This window comes from Neophocaena asiaeorientalis, unplaced genomic scaffold (assembly GCF_003031525.2).
Source record: "Neophocaena asiaeorientalis asiaeorientalis breed wild unplaced genomic scaffold, Neophocaena_asiaeorientalis_V1.1 scaffold249, whole genome shotgun sequence".
Taxonomy (NCBI): Eukaryota; Metazoa; Chordata; class Mammalia; order Artiodactyla; family Phocoenidae; genus Neophocaena; species Neophocaena asiaeorientalis.
Genome location: NW_020172625.1, coordinates 5668240 through 5692473, shown reverse-complemented (window position 1 = coordinate 5692473; position 24234 = coordinate 5668240). Strand labels below are relative to the sequence as shown.

General features: G+C 40.7%; 1 protein-coding gene across 1 annotated transcript in view; it reads right to left on the bottom strand.

Moving 5' to 3' along the window:
- Positions 1-24234, bottom strand: part of TRPM6 (transient receptor potential cation channel subfamily M member 6) — a 178605-nt gene that overhangs the window by 84962 nt on the left and 69409 nt on the right. The window contains exons 6-10 of the mRNA XM_024738988.1: positions 17265-17478; positions 11860-11984; positions 7304-7475; positions 2594-2762; positions 1397-1520 (exon numbers count right to left, since the gene is read on the bottom strand). Coding sequence (XP_024594756.1) covers positions 1397-1520; positions 2594-2762; positions 7304-7475; positions 11860-11984; positions 17265-17478 — 804 coding nt within the window. The remainder of the gene's footprint in view (positions 1-1396; positions 1521-2593; positions 2763-7303; positions 7476-11859; positions 11985-17264; positions 17479-24234) is intronic.

The following is a 24234-nucleotide window of genomic DNA, read 5'->3' as shown; positions in this document are numbered from 1 at the left end:
AATATATAGTAAAGGGACCTGTTCAACAAAAAAGAGCCAAGATTGCCAAGTTCTAGCCCCAGATATGCCACTAACTAAGTCAGTCTTGGGTAAATATCTTAAAACCACTGCATCTCAGGTTCCTCACCCACAAGATGAGAGCAACCCACTAAATAATCTCTAAGGTCTCATAAAGATAGAATTCTTCTACAATTCATGCTAATAGCCCCTCGACCTAACAGCACCCCCCATGTGCATGGATAAAATCAACCTCAACTGTGCAGGAGTGGAGAACCTTTCTGTAACATGCAAACCCTTAGCTGCCTTCTCTAGTTCCCTCTTGATTATTACACCGCTCCTTGGTTACTCTCCTTGATGACAGGAGGAGACAAATATAAGGGTGATCCCTTTAATATATCCTTTTCTTAACCTACTGACTATTGTGGGGAATATAAAATGTAATAGACCATGCACAAGATTTCAACTCTGAGCTCCAGTTTTAGTTCTACTATTTCATAACTGCATGACTCTGGGCAAATCACTTAAATTCTCTAGGCTTCAGCTACGTTATCTCTGAAACTGAAATAAACAATCACTGCCATATTGAACTCACTCATGGGGCTATTTCACATTAAAAAATATACCGGAAAGCACACCGTTAATTGCAGACATGGCTGTTATTTTCATTGTTACTAGGTCAACCAAAATCCCAAAGGGTTTTTCACATCTATTTAGCCATGCTTAGTCTAGACTGAACTTGTTCAATCGGTTTTTTGGGGGAAGGTGCTTTAATATTACCAAAATCTTGTATGATTTGGTCCAGCCTTCAAATTCTGGAAAGATCGCTATGTTATGACATATCTGCATATTTAATGTAACTGTCAGCAACATACTATCCAAATCACTGATAAAAATTTTGATCGAAGTACCCTAAAACACTAAAATCTTTTCCTTAATCTATATTATGTTCATAGCCCAAAGTTCGTGGCCTCTATTTTTCACCTGAGAGTTTCACATATTTCCATTGTCCAGTGCATCCCCAAAGATCTCCTATAGACATACTGAGGATACTGTGATAGAGTCATCTAAGGCAGCAGACTTGAGTTTATTTAAGACATGGAGCTGTTCCTTTACCCTCTGAAAATATTTACATGTAATTTTCACTAAATTCAATCACTTTTCTGTAATACTGTTATATTGTCTAAGTGCTTTTTCCCAGGTATGGTCAGGAATATGAAGCATGGTTGGAGGGCGGGAGGAAACAAGAAGTCACGTTTACTCAACTTAAAGGCCAAGTTCTGTAGAGCTATATATAATCAAGTAAGAAATGAAAAAAAAAATTTGTGAAAATAAATATCACAATTGTTGAACGTGAGCGTTTTTTAAGTCAGTTGAGTCATCAACTCATCATACTCACAGAATCCCTGTGCACCATACACTCCATCAGAATTTGAAAAAGGTGCTTGGACTGTTTAAGACTAAAGTTGAAAGTGTTCTGAATCATGCAGATGATCTCCTCCTTCACCTGAGGACGCAGGGTCCTGGGAGAGAGAAATGGTCATGACTTGACACAGTGCAGAGAAGGGGACAAGCCAGAAACATCAGCACAAGTACGACATCCCTATGTCTGTCCCACGTGATGGAGAAGGTTTCTATGGACAGTACTGCCAAGAGATAAATGAATGGGAAGGAAAGTGAAGCAGCAGCACCAGGAGAAGGCTGAATTGAAAGAGAGAATGGACTGATCTGCCATGCTCCTGGGAAGAATGCACGGTGGGACAGGGTTCTCGAGCTGACAGATTTCCAAGGGGCTGTGAATCTCCAGAAATTACGGGCATAATATACTTAAAGAATCTGACACTGCAAAACAAAAGAGAGAGGTGTAATAGAAGAGGAAGCGGGTACGGGGTGGAAGCAGGGCTGAAAGGGGAAAGAAACTTAAGAGAAGAGTTGTCAGAGAGAAATTATAAGCAGTGAATGAATATTTATTAAGTAAATGAGTGGGGTCCACATTTCAGTTTGTACGCACTGTATTTACTCACCTGGCAGAAATACCACGCTTTCGAAATTGGAAGAATCACAATGTGTATAGGGATGGACAGAGAACCCACTAAATAATCTCTAAGGTCTCATAAAGATAGAATTTCAACTTGTTTGAAACTCCTTGTTTAAAAAGGAAAAAGAGTCAAAACTTCAACTAAGTACAACGTATGCGACAAAAATGTCAGGATGTTGATTTCCCCAATTTCTGCTATTTTTACTAACAGCAATTGAATTTAAAGGTGATCTGGGGCCACAGTGGTCTCCTCCCTCACTCTCCCTGGAAATCCTTTTTCCCTAAACTCAGACAGGGCTCAAGGTCCTTGTTAGAGGCCAGCCATTCTTCTGCTAAGCTAATAGCAATTTGCATCACTGGAGGGCACTCTGGTGTTGCTTAATAAATACAAAAACCACTGAAAAATGAATTCCAGTCTCAACCTCTGTCCTCTAAGATATCCAGAGAATTCCAGTCTCTGTCCTCTAAGGATATCCAGCCTACATGAAAGCAGAAATTAAAGAACTAAAATGGAAGAATAAAGAGCATACTTTCAGAAATGAAGACTCAACAACTCACCCTTCATCTGCAAAGTGTTTGTGGGTGAAGGCCAGGAGGTCGGCAGCCCTGCCTGTGCCTTCACACACCACCACTGGATCTTTGTCTTTCACAGTCTCCCACACTGAGAGGATGACATTGGGACCACCTTCCACCACCAGCCCCACCACAGGCACTCCTTGTCTTGAGCCTATTTCAGATGACAAACAATATCAAACTGTTACAAAGGAACCCCATCAGCAATTCTGATTACCAGACACAAGTCTTTCAATTACCACATACATTTGTTACTTGCACTAGCCATTCTCTCTTCTTTGACTCAGGCTTGCTTAGTTCAAGGCCAAGCCAGAAGCTTGGACTTTAAATAAAAGTAACACAAATATAGTGAGAACATCTTCTCCCAGTTAAAAAGTTACCTCAAGGCTTTTGGTAATTAAAAAATAATAATAAGTAGTAGTCTTCAAGAAACTAACTTTTTATCTTGGAATTTTCAAACATATCTAAAAGAAAACAGGATGATATAATGGATCCCAATGTATCCATCACTCATCTCCAAAAATGATCAAACTTTTGCCAGTTCAATCAACTTTGAATAGTGGTTATTTCTAAGAATAAGATGGGATGGGTAAACCTCAAAGACTTTTATATTTCAATTTATTCCATTTTTCACTATTCGGTTTTCTTACAAGACTACATATTACTTTATTAAAGTGAGGAAGACAATAAAAAAGGAAAGACCGTGGAGTCATTCTTTTTAAAAAGATACTAAGTGAACAAAAGTTACAGAATGATATGCCCAGTACGATCCTATTTAAAATCCTATTTAAAATTTTAAAACCATATATATGGGTATATATTTTATATATACATATGCACATATCTATAACATGTTCCATAAATAACCAGAAAACTCTGGAAGGATATATATCAAATTATTAATAGTAAAGAAGAGAGGGGAAGATTTGGGGAAATGCTGACTGTTTATTCTATAGATTTATTACTTGATTTAATTTTTACACAACATGTGTATTGATATATTTAAATCAATTTTTTTTTTCCCCAAGAGAAGGAAAATTGGCAGGCAACACCATGCTCACACCTGAGAGACACTGGACTTTACTCTGAGCCCCATGTTCTACAGCGCCCTCCTCTGGCCATGTCCTTCCCCTCACAGTGAGGAGTCTATAGGGTCAAGGTCCAAGGAAAGCCTGTGCTCCCTCTCCTACTTACTAGATTGCCCAGGACCCCAAAATTCTTGCTTCCAGGGGCTGCTTGAACCTCTGCCCCAGGAATATACTTGTCAAAGTCAGAGGCAGCTTTGGGGAGTAGGAGAGAAGTGGATAGAGCTTGGACATATAGGCTAGGGTGTCCAGCTGACGTGTGTGAAGCCTGGACATCGTGAGATTGAGCCAAAGGTGGGAAGAGAAGCAGAGAGTGACCTGTAGGCCAGGGGCCAAGGTGCTAGTTCTGTTTCTTCTCCACGTTCTGGCTCAGTACTCCCAAAAATCCAGGACTCTGACCTCAAACCTGGCCTTCCTGCTACATGTACAAAAGTAAAAGGATTGAACATTATTCTCTTGTTATTTTTGGTTAGCTTGATTTAAAGCTTTTAAATATTTAAACAAATAGTATGTGGGTTTCCATGTGTAACCTTTGTCCTGACTCCACAGATGTTAAGGGTGGGCCTCGTAGCAGGCATCCAAATATCTCATTCAGTCTATTTAACGGCTTTGACATTATACTTCTTTCCTTTTCCACATATCTCCACTTCCTTATTATTTTCTCCCTATCACTAAAAATCGGACGTAAGATACACCAGTTGATAGTCATAGGGTTCTTTTAACAACATTGTCCTGTAAAAGCTAAATGAAATGGTGACAATGGTTTATTAAGGCATAAAAGTAATAGAAGAAAATTTAGATGAAAATGCCATTAATTATAGAATTACTGAAACGGATGGAAAAAACAATTTTTAAAGAGAATCTCATATCCTATATAATGATATACTATGCAGTCATTAAGTATGTGCTCAGATATGCTTACTGATATGGAAATGCATCCATGTTTAGTGGAAGAGGAGGGAAGGCTACAAAAGATATTATATGATCCCAGTGTTCATTTTTAAATGTTGCTCTGTGTGTAAATAGAAAACTTCTGAAAGCATACAGGTGAAAAAGTTAACAATGGTTATTTTTTATAGTAAGATTACAGAAAGCTATCTCTTCCTTCTATGTTTTCTTTCTTTATCTGAATATGAGAGTATGTAACACTTTTATCATCAGAAAAAGAAATCAGTAAGGGTATTCTGCAGGAGAGGGGAAAATAATTAAATTTCTGTTAGATACATCTTTTTTAAAGCAATAACTAATCCTCACAAAAATAAATATATTTATGATTGTTTTCTACAAAAAGGATCTTACTGATGCTACTAATTAAATTTGTTTAAAAAAAATCGTGAAGTTCTTTGCTGACAAATCTCATGAGAGAGCTGCCTCTACTCCTGGCTCCCAGTTTAGGCAGGAATATAACATTACAGCTCCAATGAAAGGCTCTTAGAATAGGCATCCCAGGAAAGGGCTCTCTTCTCCACCAAGACTTGGATTATGAAGACATACAGAGCTGATCCTATTCTTTCCATCCTCAGAGGCTTACAGAACAAGAACTGACATTGGCCACATTTCAAAGGGATTTCTACAGCAATTTTATGAAGTCATCCTTTTTTTTTTCTTATTTTTGGTAAGTGCTTTCTGCGAACATCAAGGATTTGCCAGGGACTCCAAGAAGCCCGGTTGAAAAGAAATGAAAGAAATCAAGAAAATATTTAATTATTGTCATTCCATCCAAGTAAATCCATTTATAACCACATCAAAGACAAACACAAATATGGCAGAAAGCCTCCCTAGTGAGCACAGGAGGTATGAAGATCAGCTTTGATACCTAAGAATTTTGGGCTTGTTGGGGTCTGTTTTCATTTGTCTTTCCTTTCTCTCTTTTATTCTTCCTTTCTTCTTTCCTTCCTTCCTCCCTTCCTTTCTTTCTTTCTTGTGTGTGTGCATGCATGCGTGTGTGTATGCGTGTGTGTAAGTGGTTTATTGTTTTTGCTGTTTTCCTGTCAGTTCTCCATAGAATAATAAATATTACCAATCCACTGAAATTGACTCCACATTCTCTCTCCACGGACAGCAAAACCCTCCCAATAAATCCTAAATTTTAAGGACTTTGAAAGTAGAAATGTAGAATGGCATACGGCGATATGCAAGCTCGGGGCTCTTTTCATTCATCAGGGCTGTTTTCACAAACGGAGAATCAGCAGTAATTAAGAAAAGTCCTAAGAAAGACTTTGCTCTCCTGGGACACACATAATAGCGCTGCACAGAATCCCTGAGCACAGGTGGTGAGCCCAGGTCATCAAAGGCAACAGGACATTTCAGGTAACTGGCATTTCAGAGCCCTGCAGGGCCCTCACTTCAGGGACTCTCCTTCAGGGCAATCTCTGACCTGCCCTCCTTCTCCACTCCTCTGTGGGTGTCCCTCCCCACTAGCCACCCCCACCCTGTAGAGGACCACATACCTGCTCCTCTCTCCCCCTTCCTGACCTAAATAAGCCTCCAAACTTCATTCACACTAAGCTCTAAATGACTGGCAACAATTCCCAGAGTCCCTCTCTCTACCCCCACCCCAACCAGCGGACGACCCCCTGTACCAAAGGAGAATAAAAGGAAAGAAAGAAACACATTTGTTGAGGACATGTTATGTACCCAATACTATTCTGAGCACACCTAACATATTTTATCTCCTCTAATTCTCACAACAAAAGGTACAGGTAGACAGTTTCTTCTGTCTTGTATCAAGAGAACAATTTGATAGATGTTAATTTCATTGCCCAAGGTCACAGGCAGTAAATAGGGCTTTGATCCATCCGACCTCACTACATCTGCTGCTTCAGGGAATCTGGGCCAAAAACTCAAAGGATGTTCAGCATTTTCCAGCCCAAAGTCAAAGGTTTGAAGAAGACCGAGCCTCCTGAGAATCTTCCTATTCCCTGGCATCTCCGCTTAAAGGGCAGGAGTAGTCTGCGGAAGATTTAACTCACCAAAAGAGCCAGGGGCCACCTTCCGTTGCCCTGGAGGCAGAGTCTCCATTTCTCCAGGCAGCATCCAGCCCTCTTCCTCCCTTTAAGGATTCCCACCTCTCCACCCAAGGACACTCACTGATTTTGCCCCCCACTCCTCCTCCTTAGGCACTACCAAAGCACCACTGCCAGCATGCCACAGCAAACCTTCAAAGGTCCCTATCTCTAAAAGTCCTGATTTCAACCCCTTCCCTGACTGAAGCCGCCACACCCACCTAGAAATGTCATCTTCCCTGACTATCAAGGCTCATAGCCCGCTCTTCTCAGGCTAGTCTCTTCTCGGCTTTTCAGCCATCCACATTCCCAAATCAATTCTTTCTCTACTTTTCCCCTCTATCCATCCAAGCCTAAGGACTCCCAGAGACTCTGCTAAAGTCTCCACTCTGACACCTCCCCTCTGCTGTCCCACAAGATCCCTTCCTCTCTTCTGTCACCCACAATTTCATATCCTGCTTTCTTCTCACTGAGGGTTCACAGGTGTTAACTTAAGGCATGGGCCGGCTTGGACCTCTCTACCCTGTACAGATGGCAATGGAGCACTTTGCTCCACAGCAAGGCCCCCAGCCAGGACCTGTTGGTTGAGCCCCTGTGGTACTCACGGCTGTGTATTTTCTGCAGAGAGAGGTACTTTTCCAGGTTCCTCCTGAGCTTCATCTCATTGCCATACTTGCCCACGGTGCCATCATCGGACAGGATGAAGTGGGAGTGCATGCAGTTGAGTGTGGTGAGTTTGCTGAGGGGGTTGCCCAGAGTCTGGTACAGGCACACCACCTGCGAGACAGCGAGGACAAGAGACGGTCAGAGCTTGAGATCCTTCCCAGGCCGACTGCTCCAAAGGCCTGTCTATGTACTACAGAGTTCCTGTCCAGGTCAAAAAGTGGTACTTGCTACCAAAAGCAGTGCTTCTCAAGCTATCTGCGGTGAAGAATCAATTTCAGTTTTCTTATTTCTTATTTTTTTATGGACAGATAGGTAGTCCCCTAACGCATGACTAGTATGCGGCTTGTACTACACGAGGCTCACAAGTTCAACAACACTCGCACACACTGCAAGATAAGCACGCTCACCATATGCCTGGATGTCACAGCACCGTCACGTGGCTAAAAATGGTTCCATATATTTATTTTCAATTTCTGTACTTACCTTGTCTCAGATCATTAAAAAACAGTTCAAGGATCTGCACTGGTACACAGACTGCATCACTATCCAGAAACTATGCCTTTTAATAGATCTATTCCAGAATAATATTTGGACACTGATTATTTTTTCTCGTATTCCAAATGAAGTGAAAAGTAAATGGAGATGCATTCATTCATTCAATATAAAATATCCAGATCTTTATTAATATTTGCTGATTCTTCCATAAGCTACTCCAATTCTCATTTGTTTTTAGAGAGGAGAGAACAGTACGGTCATTGGTACCTGTGGGGGATTAGTTCCAGGACCACTCGCAGATACCACAATCCACGGATGCTCTAGTCCCTTACATAAAATGGCGCAGTATAGTCGGCCCTCAGTATCCCCTGGATCCGCGGTCGGCTGAATCCTTAGGATCCACTGTCAGTTGACTCCTCAGATGCGGAATCCACAAATAGGGAAGGCCAACTGTGTTTGGAGTCAAAGGGCCCAAGTTTAAGGCTAGGCTCTTCTACCTTCTAACTTTAACTCTGGGTAACACCTGCTTCCTTTCTCAGGCTTATTTTCCTCATGTATAAGTGATGATAATAATTCCTATAGCAGAGGGTTACTGTGAGGCTTTAAAGAAATAATGGGGGCTTCCCTGGTGGTGCAGTGGTTAAGAATCTGCCTGCCAATGCAGGGGACACGGGTTTAAGCTCTGGTCTGGGAAGATCCCACATGCCGTGGAGCAACTAAGCCCGTGCGCCACAACTACTGAGCCTGCGCTCTAGAGCCCGTGAGCCACAACTACTGAAGCCTGCACACCTAGAGCCCGTGCTCCGCACGGGTGGCTCTAAAGCCACTGCAATGAGAAGCCCATGCACGGCAACAAAGAGTAGCCCCCACTCGCCACAACTAGAGAAAGTCCGCGTGCAGCAACAAAGGCCCAACACAGCCAAAAAAAAAAAAGAAAGAAATTTTTTTAAAAAAGAATAATGGATGTAAAAAGCACTACAAACGTTACAAACATTAGTATTTAAAAGTTACCTTTATAATCCCTAAGCATGACACTGAGGCCAGAAACCAAAAAGAAAACACATATTTTTTACACATGGAAAGATGTTCATAAATGATACAAATTAAAATCTGGGAAATGCAGCACACATGGCAAACAAAAATGTTAATAGAATGAATTATAATACAAAAGGTCTTTCAAAATATAAAAACTATGCTTAAAAATGCATAAAAACCACATGGAAAGATGTTGAACCTCACTAGTAATCAGAGAAACGTACATAAGAAAAATTAGGTGTTATTTTATACCTATCAGAATGGCAAAGTTTAATAAAATCCAGAATACCCGAAGCTGGAAATGGTACAGGGAAATGGGCACCCTCATACCCTGTTGGTAGGAATGTAAATTGTTACCACCTTTCTGGAAGACAATTAGTCACATTTTAAAAGTTACATACCAACTGGTCCAAACATTCTACTTTGAGAATAACTTCTAAGGAAATAAGTGTTTTCAGCTAGTTTCAAAAATATATGTGTCTTATCACAACATTAATATCATTTTTTGTAAAAGTTAAAAATAGAAAACATAAATGGACAATACAGAGGGATGGTTAAATAAATTATGGTACTTTAGTACAATAGAACTTAATCAGGCATGGAAAATAAAAATGCACCCTTGGCTCTCAGAATGTGGTCTCTTAATACTATTTCCCACTAAAAGCAACCAGCCATTTCTCTAGGAGCAAAAATTATATATAATGAGCCAAGAACATTTTTTTTCATACTAAAACACAAGGAAGCAATGATAAATGACTAGAATTGTGTTAAAAGGACTCAGGAGCCAACTTGAAAGGCTCCACTGGCCACAATGGGACAATATGAGCATGATAAAGAATAATAACTATATTAGAATAATGGATTAAAACATACCAAACATGTTTAACTTCATGAATCAGAAAAAAAAAAAAAAAAAAACAACTCACTGTTCACCTTGGGGGATGGTAGATAACCAACTCAATGCTTTGAAAACTGGCAAATAAAGAAAAAGAATCAAATATTTATTCTACCGTTTCCCATACACTGTACCACAAGGTAAACCAAGCAATTGAGGAGAAAATGTTTCTTTTTATAGAGTATTTAAGCTAATAAATGAAGAAAGAACACTATAATTAAATATTAGCATTTTTGCAACCCTGTTGAAATAATAAATCTAGGCAATGACATCATAAAAAGAGAGAGGATGTTATGTCACAAGGGAAGGACACATCTCCTCCTAGGGCATAAACCTGTACAGAAAGAACCTGAATCTGATCATACCTTTGGATCAAACTACCAATTTACAAGAAAGACAAAAGACAGAGAAATAGGCTAAATGCTGCTACAAGAGCTTAAATCTGCAAAATCCAAACTGTGGGAAACTCTTTAGGAATGACCCAGTTTCTTCAACAAATACATTGAAACAAACAAACAGAAAACAAAAAAGGAGATGGTGGGAAAATCCAGAGACCAAAGCGACTCAAGGAAAAAAACTAAGTGACCGAAGAGACAAATCAACCCATCACAATGTAGGGAAAGTTTTTGGACAATGAAATCAAACAACTGAAAAATTGAGACAATCAGAAACTTGAACACAGACTATTTGATGATATTCAGAAATTATTGTTAATTTTTTAGGTACGAATATGGCAATGTGGTTATATTTTTTAATTGTCCATATACTTTAGAAATAACTACTAAAATATTTACCAATGAAATTATTTGATGTCTGGAATTTCCTTCAAAATAATGGAGGGAGGAGATGGAGAATGGATGAGGGACTAACCTAAACAAAATTGGCTATGAGTTCATAACCGTTGAAACCGGGAGAAGGGTATGAAGGAGATGATTATTCTAATCTCTCTACTCTTTAATGTGTTCGAAATTTTCCAAAATGAAAGTTAAAACAAACCATAAGCATGTCTATATTAACTGACATAGAGAATTAATTATGTTAAATAGTTAAGCTGAAAAACAGATTCACAACAATAGGTTTCTGTTGTTACTTTTTTAACACACAAACTTTTTTTACTATACATATGTACGCACACATAGAAAAAAATTCTGGTATGATACACACCAAAATATTAACAGTGGTTATCTTTCTTCTTCATACCTTTTGTAACACGTGAGATACCTACCAAAAATATGCATTAGTCTTATAAACAAACTTAGACAAGTCCGTCCCTTTAGAACCATTCTGGCTACTGTGTTGGGATCAGACCTTAATAAGAGACATGGATGAGAGTAGGGTAGGCTATTACAATCATCCAGGTAACAGAAAATAGTGGCTTAAACCTGCTCAGTAACAGTGGAGGTAATAAGAAGAGGTCAGATTCCAGATAGATATATATTTTTTTAAAATAAATTTATTTATTTTTATTTTTGGCTGTGTTAGGCCTTTGTTGCTGCGTGTGGACTTTCTCTAGTTGCAGTGAGCAGGGCTACTCTTCGTTGCGGTGTGCGGGCTTCTCATTGTGGTGGCTTTTCTTGTTGCGGAGCACGGGCTCTAGGCGCGTGGGCTTCAGTAATTGTGGCACACAGGCTCAGTAGTTGTGGCTCATGGGCTCTAGAGCGCAGGCTCAGTAGTTGTGGCGCATGGGCTTAGCTGCTCCACGGCATGTGTGATCCTCCCAGACTAGTGCTTGAACCTGTGTCCCCTGCATTGGCAGGTGTATTCTTAACCACTGAGCCACCAGCGAAGCTCCCAGATATATTTTTAAAGTGAAGCTAAGATGATAATTTACTGGTGGATCGGGTTTGAGGCACGAGACGGAGATCATTCCAGGATAAGTTCAGGTTTTGGCTTGAGAACTGCAGGACAAGATTGTCACTTTCTAAGATAGGGTAAGGAAGGCAGCAGGAAGTCAGGAGTTTATTTGGGGTATATTACATTCAAGATAGACATATATATCCAGATATAGTGCTAAGCTGGCAACTGGATACATGTTTATCTCCTTCTGTTGTGAAAGGATTGTCTACTTACATCTTTTCCAATAAGATCTTTCCGGTTCTCAATGACACCCCAAGGAGGGATTCCAACTGTCCAGATTTTTCTCAATGACTGGGAGGAATGGGCTTTCAGGGCATCCCCAACATGTTTGGACACACCTATGAACAATCAGTTTAGAAGTCAAACTTTAACTCACAAATCATGCAAAACACTGCGACTGCCGGAAAGAGACAAGTAGACAAGCATATGCAAAAGACCGTTATCAGGGAAAGTTGCTGGCACAGTGGAATTAATTTCTGATACTTTGACTTGCTCTACTCCCTCTTGACACCTCCTTCTCCTATCACTAACCTTTCTACCTGAACAATTCTCCTCTCCCTTTGAGAAATTTCTGCTTACAACCTCAGTTCTGCCCCTATTCTTGCCTGACCAGAACATCCTGTAAACCCACCCCTGACATCATGAATGTTCTAAGTACTTTTTTCTTTAACCTTCTTGACTGTCCCAGTAAAACATCCTGAAGATCCCTGCTTCATTGAGGCAAATTAATTTAACAGCTTTATATTCATAAATATTCCAGAACTAATATATTAGTGTTTGCCTTTCTGGGACTAATAATAATAACAATAATAGCCAGCACTTACTGAACTCTTAACTACACACCAGGTGCTTTTTAAAGTTTTACACGCATTTACACTTTAAGTAGGAATTTTTTAAGTCTATTTTATAGGCAAAAATTGAGGCACAAGGAAGTTAAATAATTTGCCCAAGGTTATAGAGCTGGTAGTTTGTACAGTCTGGATTCCAATCCAGGATCTGACTTTTCTTTTTTCAACAGACTTTACTTTTTTTTTTAATTTAATTTTATTATTTTCTATACAGCAGGTTCTCATTAGTTATCTATTTTATACACATCAGCGTATACATGTCAATCCCAATCACCCAGTTCATCCCACCACCACCACCACCCCTGCCCCACCGCTTTCCCCCCTTGGTGTCCCTAAGTTTGTTCTCTACATCTGTGTCTCTATTTCTGCCCTGCAAACTGGTTCATCTGTACCATTTTTCTAGGTTCCACGTGTATGCGTTAATATATGATATTTGTTTTTCTCTTTCTGACTTACTTCACTCTGTATGACAGTCTCTAGATCCATCCACGTCTCTACAAATGGCCCAATTTTGAATGGATAAAGAAGATGTGGCACATATAAACAATGGAATATTAGCCATAAAAAGGAATGAAAATAGACTTTACTTTTTTAGAGCAGTTTTAGATTCACAGCAAAATTGAGCCAAAGGTACAGAGATTTCCCATATACCCTCTTCCCTACACACTTACAACCTCCCCACTGTCAACATCCCCTACCAAAGTGGAACATTTGTACAACTGATGAACCTACACTGACACATCATAATCATCCGAAGTCCACAGTTTACATTACATTAGAGTTCACTCTTGGTGTTGTACATTCTATGGGTTTGGACAAATGTATAATAACATGTGTGCACCATTAAAGCATCATACAGAAGAGTTTCCCTGCCCTAAAAGTCCTCTGTACTCTGTCTATTCATCCCTCATTCCCCCAATCCTTGATAACCACTGATCTTTTTATTATCTCTATAATTTTGCCTTTTCCAGAATGTCATATAGTTGGAATTATGCAATATGTAGCCTTTTGAGATTGGCTTAATCTGCCTTTTACCAGAAACAGAGTCACAGACATAGAGAACAAACTTATGGTTACCAAGGGGGGAGGTGGTGGGTAGGATGAATTGGGAGATTGGGACTGACATACATACACCACTATGTATAAAATAGAAAACTGATGAGAACTTACTGTATAGCACAGGGAACTCTACTCAAGGCTCTGTGGCAACCTAGATGGGAAGGAAAGCTAAAATAGAGTGGATATATATATATATATATATATACACATATGACTGATTCACTTTGCTTTACAGCAAGAAACCAACACAACATTGTAAAGTGACTCTACTCCAAAAAAAATTAATTTTAAAAAAATTTGCCTTTTAATCACAAACACTACATTACACCACTTACTCTTTCTATGTACAGTCTGACTCTGTATGTGTCATTAGCACAGGAAAAAAAAAAAAAGCCCTGCATATTGCATGCATCTAATGCATAGCACCTAAATCATTTCCTGCTCTCTGGAATCCTCCCCTCCAGCCATCTTTTGCACTTTTCCCAGTCATTTTCTAAAATTGGGGTTCTGGACCACAGAACACACATCAATACCAATAGAGATTCAGGTCCATAGGTTTGGCACGCGTTACCAGCACGTGGTGGTGATCGTTGGTCAGCAGCCCACATGTGATCTTAATACATATTATCTGCTAAGACTCTCTGTAAAACCAGATCTGACAATATCATTCCCTATTCATTCATTCATTCATTCTTCAAAATCCTTTGAGGGCTCTCTGCTACATAGAGAATAAAACCTCAGCCCAAATAACATGGCACCCAATCTGGCTCCAGTCTCCCTTGCTGCCCCTGTCCTCTGCCACATGGCACATCCAGCTAGCAGCCTTATCACCTCTTTCTACACATACCTTAGTCTCCAGCTGTGTACCTTGCCCTGAACTGCCACCTCTGCCTAGAATGCTTTTTCCTACCCTTCTCTCAAGGCCAACATTAAGTGCTATATCCTTCACCAAGCTTTCTTCTCAGGTTCCCTCAGTTGGAACCGGAATTTGTTTTCCTCTTCCTCTTCCTTTTACTCCCAAACACTTTCTTTGTATCTCAACTATGACCCATCCAGCATCGATTTTTGGTTACAGTCACCCACCTCATCACTAAACCCGGGGTCCATATCTTACTCATCTTTCACCCACAGCATCTATCCAAATGCTTTATACACAATAGATTCTTAAAGGCTTCTGGCATTCAATTTAAATAAATGTAAAAAATTCATGCCAAATAATATTCAACTACAGCTGAGAAGCATCTCAAGCATAGGGTGAAGCTGGTAAGCAAAGCTTCTCAAATTTAAATGTGTATAAGAATCACCTGGGGATGTCATCAAAATGCAGATTCTGATCCCACCAGTCTGAGGAGCCCGATATCTGCATTCCCAACAAGCTCCTAGGTGATGCTGATGTTGCTGGTCCAGGGACCACATCTTGAGTAGTCAGGACCTAAGGAGCTGAGGCTGAATCAGGTCAGACCCTGATTATTGTTTAAGGAAGCTCCAAGTATACCTCATTTCTCATTTCTTTTGTTCATATGAACTATTTCAATAGTCTTCACACTATTATATTTGTGTTCTTTAACTGGCCCTAATCTAAAATATTTTTTTCTTAAAAAAGCAATAAGTAAAATAAAGCATGTAACACAATTAGTTATTCAAAGAAAAAAACCATGCCCAAGTTCACCTTTTTCTTAACTCTACAAAACTTCCCCATCCACTCTCTTTTTTTTACTGGAAATAAAATAAGTACTACACATTGGACTTAGAACTCTGCAACCTTTGCTTTTTTCTATGAATGTGAAACAGTAATTATCTCAATGAAATGTACCAGAGAAACTACCAGGTTACCCATTAGTGACAAGACGAATCCCTTGGTTTTATTTTTATTTTGTTTTTTCAATCACTTGCTTCCTTCATTCCTTTTTAATCAAAAGAAATTATTCATTACATTAGTACCTGTTGCTCAGTTCTTAGACATACGTATAGGCCCTAGCCTCTACCTCACAATCAGGTAGACTCATCCTAAACTAACCTATAAGGCAAAATATAAACGTGCTACAAGTGCTACAGGCAATAAACGCTATAGAAATTAAGAAACAAGAGCGAGTTGAGATAGAGAATGCTTCCTGGGTATGTTGGCATCTAATGTAGATCCTAAAGGTCAAGCAGAACTTAATAGGAAACATTGGCTAGGATATCCCAAATCAAAAGAGGAAGAAGTAAAGGGAAGATGGAAAGCCACAGGTGTGATATTGTGACTTATAATAATATATATTTGGTCTGTTAGTGACACAGAGCTCCTTAAAACCTTGGAATTTCCTAAGTGGTGACAGTGACAGAGGGGCCTTCTGTTATGTTAATGAGGCAACTTTTGGACCTACTGATGGGGGCTGGTTGCCAAGGGAACCAACCAACCACGTGACAAGAGGGTAGGAAATTTCAGTCTCACCCTCAACCATTGGGGAGGCGAGAGGAACTGGAGATTGAGTTCAATTATCAATAGCCAATGACTTAATCAATCGTGCCCATGTAATGAGGCCTCCATAAAAAAAAAAAAAGAAAAGAAACAGGGTTCGGAGAGCTTCCAAGTGGGTAAACACATGGAAATGGGAGGAGGGCATGAAAGTTCCGTGCCCCTTCCCACATGCCTTGCCCCATGCATCTCTTCAATCTACCTGTTCCTGAGTTATATCCTTTTATAATAAACTGGTAATCTAGTGAGTAAACTGGTTTCCTGCATTCTGTGAGCTGCTCTAGCAAATTCATCAAACCCAAGGAGGGGATGGTGGGAACCTCTGATTTATAGCCAGCCAGTCAGAAGCACGGGTAACACCCTGGACTTGAGACTGACATCTGAAGTGGGGACAGTCTTGTGGGACTGAGCCCTTAACCTGTGGAATCCGTCGCTATTTCCTGGTAGACAGTAATTCAGAATTGAGCTGAACTGTAAGACACTCAGCTGGTGCTAGAGAACCGTGGTGTGTTGGGAAAGAACCCACACATGAGAACTGGTGTCAGAACTGTAACATATCAGCAACAGATTAGTAAGAGAGGAGTTTGTGAAGTCAGTAATCCTCAACTCTGGCTGCACATTAGATACGCTTCAGAAGCTTCACCCTGAAAAACTCTAATTAATCTGGGGTAGAACTTGCGCATGTGTATTTTTGCAAAGCCCCCAGATGATTCTCCAACATGCATACAGTTCATAAGCACTGATGCAAAAGAGTAGGGTTAGAGGTTCAGGGGCTACTAAATGAAGTTCTTGAATGTCAGATTTCAAAAAGTATGAAAGAGTCAGTGACAGAAGCAAGTGCCAGTTATGTAGTTAATTATCTCCTCATGCCCCATACACTCAATGCAGTTGTTGCACATGTCACTGGTTTCCAATTCCTGAGAACCTGACCATGGTGAGTTTAGCTCACGTCTATGCCCACACACTACCTCACCACAGTCCAAAGCTCATGAAAACCTATTTTCTTTGCCATACGTTTACCCAAAGTTATATTAAAATAGCATATTTTAACAATGGTAAAAATACATTCCAGGAAAGGTCTAGGATTCTTCTGCGTTTCTTTTCCAGTCACTACTCTTGCAGTCTTTCTCACGCTACCACATCTCCTGGGAGCACTGCAGAGCAGAGGTTAGGTGCTATACTGCCTGATTCACAGTTAAAAAGAAGGAATTAAAAAAAAAAAAAACCAGACTGAAACAGGGAATGTGCCTTACCGGTATTAATGCCTTCAGTTATTATCCATGCTCCCGTTGTCTCTGCAGCTTTGACCAAACCTTGGCTGAAGATCTCTTTAAGTTTGGAAGGCATCTTGAAGTTCTGGATGCCCCCGTGGACAGAGATCACCAGCTTTGGCAGTTCCATCTTCCACTCTTTCAACATTAAATGTAATAGATGATCCAACTTTGTGTCATAAGAAGTTCTAATATACTGGAAGATATACATATACACATATACATAAAATAGTGGAAAATACCTGCCACGTCGCAGTAAGCACACAGCAGGGCAACTGAAATGCCAAAACGTGAAAGAAAATGTCTAGGATCTCTTTAAAAGTTCATCTTCATATAATGGAAATATTTACTTTGAAAAAATCCCACACCCCCTTTAAGTTCCTTCTGAGAATTACAAGTCACCATAGGAAGGCTTCCTCTGGTTTTCAGGGTTAGTCTACCAATGTTCTCTGGAAGGTCTGAGGTAAGGCAGAAATACTTCAAACTGGCAAAAATCACTACGCCAGAAAACCCATTTAAAAAAAGTATCAGAAATAAGTGAAATGAGGTTTTCTCATAAATGCTATGGCTTTTAATTTACTGGACCATTTCACATATTTTCATAATTTAAATTAAGATCCAGAAGCATGTTCATTTATTTTAAATTTTACATTCTAACCATTTCCTATATATATCATCTCTCTAAAAACTTCTTTTCCAAAATAAATACTTTTCATAAGAGAGTCAATGTAACCAAAAGAAAAGACGGAAATCAGGCAGCTCCAGAATCATTATGCATTTTGCCCAAGATTATAGTGTATGGCTGGCTTTCTTTTCCCAGCCAATGCAGCCACATACAGACTGGTAAAATCATATTGAGATGAGTGTGAGCCAACCAACAGCAAGAATAAGTCGGATTTATAGGATAAGGACCATAGGAAACCATGAGTTTATAAAACTATAGCAAAAATAACCACAGGTAGAGATCGCCACAGATATGCAAATAGGAATTATCACATTGTCCTCCAGAATGTGATAGTGATTTAACACAATCGTGTTCATCTCTGAAATTCTTAAAACATAATCCCTTTATTTCATAATTAAAATATTAGAATTTCTGACATGAGGATGGTGCAGCCATCACAGGATGTAGTAGAAAGAATCTGAGGGTAACTAGGATTCAGTTTACAAGTGAGAAAACTGAGTTTCCACGGCTTTATCACATATTCAAAGAGTAGGAAAAATACAAGTTGACCTTTGTGAAAGGGTTCACGTTGCCTCGAATGATGAATAAGGGCAGAGGAGGCAGCTCTGGTTTAGTTCTCCTTCTCTCTCTCTCAGTTCTTTCTCCCAGGTAGTCCTCCCTTTCAGTTATAAGTCCTTTTAGTCCTAGAAGATACTTCTCGAGATTTCAGGATAACACCTTGATCAACTAAATTATCAGCACTAGACTCTTTTCTTCCAAAGGCCAGCTGAAGACGGTGCTAAGGTTTTATGACTCTCTCTTTCCCCTCCTCCTCCTTTATCGTAAGTCACCTCCAAACCTCTGTGGAAGGAGGTGGGAGGGATAACAACTAGAAAGGGAAATGCAGCAGAGGGGATGAGTAACCAGCTCTCCCAAGCTCTCCTGCTGTGCATGCTAAGCCTGAAGTGCAATTCCAGGCTGAAAGATAAGGGTAGCCTCTTCTGAGAGATCAAACAAAATGCATTCAGGCACAGAGGATATAACAGGAGCCTATGCTAAGCATAAAACGTATTAGTGATCAGATCTGTCTAAACATGTTTTCAGTTTTCCTAAACGTACCATATTCCCCCTTGGCCTTCCCACAAGCTATTCCTCACGCCTACAGTGGTCTTACCCTTCTGTCACCAGACACCAAACACCTCACTCATCTTTCCCATCTCAGCTTAGCCATCCCTATTCTCAGATGGCTTCCTTGACACATGCACACCACCCCAGAAAAACAGGAGGAGTTCCCTTTTCATTCTCTCAAAGAACCCTGTATTCCCCTTTCCCAGCATCCCCACCATCTGGGGTAATTGTATATTTATTTCCTGTTTCCCTCACTAGACTGTAAGCAATGTTAGTACACAGAACATATTCTCCTTGGGGCATAACAAAGTATGGGCAACTGATAAAGATCTGTTGAATGGATAAAAAAAATGAGTAAATGAAGATGATTATAAACAAACATAAAAGCAAAAGGAAGAAGATGAACAATTAAGGGAAAAATTACATAAAGAAGAAGATGAACAATTAAGGGAAAAATTACATAAAGAGTTACAAAAAGGATTGGAGGACAGTTTTCTTGCCAACCAAAACAAACAAAAATCAATGCACAAAGTTAGATGCAAGTGGATTAGTAACCAGAAATGTCGATTACTGTACAATTATATTATGAAACCTTATTATGATTGCACTATTAATCAAAAGGAAGAAGATGAACAATTAAGGGAAAAATTACATAAAGAGTTCTATGAGAGTCAGCTTCCAAAAAGGATTGGAGGACAGTTTTCTTGCCAACCAAAACAAACAAAAATCAATGCACAAAGTTAGATGCAAGTGGATTAGTAACCAGAAATGTCGATTACTGTACAATTATATTATGAAACCTTATTATGATTGCACTATTAAGAACAGTTTTTCAAATCCTTTTAACTGATGATGCACTGCAGGACACAACTGACTGAGCTTTCCTGAGGTAGCCTCCCCCTGTACTTTCCCCAAGGAAAGCTGCCTCTAATAAAGTAGTGTACAGTTAACAAGGTCAATAGAAAACAGCTGAGAGACAGCTGACCTGTCAATACTATGTGAATCACATGTAAAATTACTATATTAGGAACAGGAGAAAAACTGGCCTGTAGAGCCCAGCACTATCATTCAGGGGGTACAGAAATTTCCCCATTTTCTTCCTGAGAAAAGGCTCTCACAAGGGCATAGCAGGCACTAACAGCCACAGGTTAAGTAAGTTACTGGGAATTGCTATAGCCGTGATTCAGGTGAAGTCTGTTCTTCGGTAGTAACCTTTGTACATTCCTTAAGAAAAGGGAAGCCGTTTGGCAACTGCCTCATGAGCAATAAGCCATTCTCTTCTGCAGAGGGCATAACCTGGCTGAAAGAAGTCAATCAAAGAGCTGGCCACACCACACCTGGGTAAGGTATCATGCCCCTCAGACATAAAAGAAAAAGAAGAGTCAGGTCACTTTTGTCAACAGGTAAGTAACAGGGATCGCCTTTGCAATATAACCTGGTCATCTGATCATCTACACTTAGAAATACAATTTGGAGATACATTTGGAGGTTATAGCCTCTGTTAAAAATCAGCAAAATAAGAGACCTTCAAGATGGTGGAGGAGTAAGACGTGGAGATCACCTTCCTCCCCACAAATACATCAAAAACACATCTACATGTGGAACAACTCCTACGGAACACCTACTGAACGCTGGCAGAAGGCCTCAGACTTCCCAAAAGGCAAGAAACTCCCCACATACCTGGGTAGGGCAAAAGAAAAAACAGAGACAAAAGAATTAGGACAGGACCTGCACCTCTGGGAGGGAGCTGTGAAGTTTCCATACACTAGGAAGCCCCTTCACTGGCGAAGACGGAGGGTGGCGGTGGGGAAGCTTCCGAGCCACGGAGGAGAGCACAATAGGGGTGCGGACGGCAAAGCGGAGAGATACCCGCACAGAGGATAGGTGCCGACCAGCACTCACCAGCCGGAGAGGCTTGTCTGCTCACCCACCGGGGCGGGCGGCGCTGGGAGCTGAGGCTCCGGCTTCGGTCCGAGCGCAGGGAGAGGACTGGGTTGGCGGCGTGAACACAGCCTGCAGGGGGTTAATGCGCCACAGCTGGCCGGGAGGGAGTCCGGAGAAAAGTCTGCACCTGCCAAAGAGGCAAGAGACTTTTTCTTCCCTCTTTGTTTCCTGGTGCTCGAGGAGAGGGGATTAAAAGCGCTGCTTAAAGGAGCTCCAGAGACGGGCGCAAACCGCAGCTAAAAGCGCGGAGCCCAGAGACGGGCATGAGACGCTAAGGTTGCTGCTGCCGCCACCAAGAAGCCTGTGTGCGAGCACAGGTCACTATCCACACCCCCCTTCCGGGGAGCCTGTGCAGCCCGCCACTGCCAGGGTCCCGGGATCCAGGGACAACTCCCCCGGGAAAACGCACGGCGCGCCTCATGCTGGTGCAAAGTCACGCTGACCTCTGCCGCCGCAGGCTCGCCTCGCATTCCGTACCCCTCCCTCCCCAACCCCGGCAGAACAGACGCCGCCCTCCGGCGACCTACACGCAGAGGCGGGGCCAAATCCAAAGCTGTGCCCTGGGAGCTGTGAGAACAAAGACGAGAAAGGGAAATCTCTCCCAGCACCCTCAGGAGCGGTGGATTAAATCTCCACAATCAACTTGATGTACCTGCATCTGTGGAATACCTGAATAGACAGCAAATCATCCCAAAATCGAGGCGGTGGGCTTTGGGAGCAACTATAGACTTGGGATTTGCTTTCTGCATCTAATTTGTTTTTATGTTTACCTTAGTTTAGTATTTAGAGTTTATTATCAATGGTAGATTTGTTTATTGATTTGGCTGCTTGCTTCCTTTTTCATATATATATATAGATTTTTCTTTTTACTTTTTCTCTTTCTGTGAGTATGTGTATGTTTGTTTGTGTCATTTTGTCTGTATAGCTTTGCTTTTACCATTTGTCCTAGGGTTCTGTCTTTCCATTGTTTTTATTTTTAGTACAGTTTTTTTTTCTTTTTTTAATTTATTTTTGGCTGCCTTGGGTGTTCGTTGTTGCACGCAGGCTTTCTCTAGTTGCGGCAAATGGGAGCTACTCTTTGTCACGGTGCGCGGACTTCTCATTGCGGTGGCTTCTCTTGTTGTGGAGCATGGGCTCTAGGCGCACAGGCTGCAGTAGTTGTGGCATGCGGGCTCAGTAGTTGTGGCATGCGGGCTCTAGAGCGCAGGCTCAATAGTTGTAGTACATGGGCTTAGTTGCTCCGTGACATGTGGGATCTTCCTGGACCAGAGTTCGAACCCGTGTCCCTTGCATTGGCAGGTGGATTGTTAACCATGGCGCCACCAGGGAAGCCCTTTAGTATAGTTTTTAGTGCTGGTTACCATTGGTGGATTTGTTTTTTGGTATGGTTGCTGTCTTCTTTCTTTCGTTCTTTATTTTTTTATTACATTTAACTTTTTAAATTTTAAATATATATTTTTTATTTTAATAACTTTATTCTATTTTCTTTCTTTATTTCTTTCTTTCTCCCTTTACTTCTGAGTGGTGTGGCTGACAGGGACTATGGGCTCGGGCCAGGTGTCAGGCCAGGGCCTCTGACGTGGGAGAGTTGAGTTCAGGCGATTGGTCCACCAGAGACCTCCCAGCTCCACGTAATATCAAAAGGCGAAACCTCTCCCAGAGATCTCCATCTCAACACAAAGACCCAGCTCCACTCAACAACCAGCAAGCTACAGTGTTGGACCCCCTATGCGAAAAAACTAACAAGACAGGAACACAACCCCACCCATTAGCAGAGACGCTGCCTAAAATCATAATAAAGTCGCAGACACCCCAGAACACACCACTGGATGCGCTCTTGCCCACCAGAAAGACAAGACCCAGCCTCATCCACCACAACACAGGCACCAGTCCCCTCCACCAGGAAGCCTACACAACCCACTGACCCAACCTTAGCCACTGGGGGCAGACACCAAAAACAATAGGAACTATGAACGTACAGCCTGTAAAAAGGTGACCCCAAACACAGTAAGGTAAGCAAAATGAGAAGACAGAGAAAGACACAGCAGATTAAGGAGCAAGATAAAAACCCACCAGACCTAACAAATGAAGAGGAAATAGGCAGTCTACCTGAAAAAGAATTCAGAATAATGATAGTAAAGATGATCCAAAATCTTGGAAATAGAATGGAGAAAATACAAGAAACGTTTAACAAGGACCTAGAAGAACTAGAGAGCAAACAACAAATGATTAAAACCACAATAAATGAAATTAAAAATTCTCTAGAAGGAATCAATAGCAAAATAACTGAGGCATAAGAACGGATAAGTGACCTGGAAGATAAAATAGTGGAAATAACTACCACAGAGCAGAATAAACAAAAAAGAATGAAAAGAATTGAGGACAGTCTCAGAGACCTCTGGGACTACATTAAATGCACCAACATTTGAATTATAGGGGTCCCAGAAGAAGAAGAGAAAAAGAAAGGGACTGAGAAAATATTTGAAGAGATTAGTGCTGAAAACTGTCCTAATATAGGAAAAGAGAGAGTCAATCAAGTCCAGGAAGCACAGAGAGTCCCATACAGGATAAATCCAAGGGGAAACATGCCAAGACACATATTAATCAAACCATCAATAATTAAGTACAAACAAAAACATTAAAAGCAGCAAGGGAAAAACAACAAATAACATAGAAGGGAATCCCCATAAGGTTAACAGCTGATCTTTCAGGAGAAACTCTGCAAGCCAGAAGGGAGTGGCAGGACATATTTAAAGTGATGAAAAGGAAAAGAAAACCTACAACCAAGATTAGTCTACCCAGCAAGGATCTCATTCAGATTTGATGGAGAAATTAAAACATTTACAGATAAGCAAGAGCTAAGAGAATTCAGCACCACCAAACTAGCTTTACAACAAATGCTAAAGGAATTTCTCTAGGCAGGAAACACAAGAGAAGGAAAAGACCTACAATAACAAACTCAAAACAATTTAGAAAATGGTAACAGGAACATACATATCAATAACTACCTTAAATGTAAATGGATTAAATGCTCCAACCAAAAGACATAGACTGGCTGAATGGATACAAAAACAAGACCAGTATATGCACTGTCTACAAGAGACCCACTTCAGACCTAGGGACACATACAGACTGAAAGTGATGGGATGGAAAAAGATATTCCATGCAAATGGAAATCAAAAGAAAGCTGGAGTAGCAAATTCTCTCATCAGACAA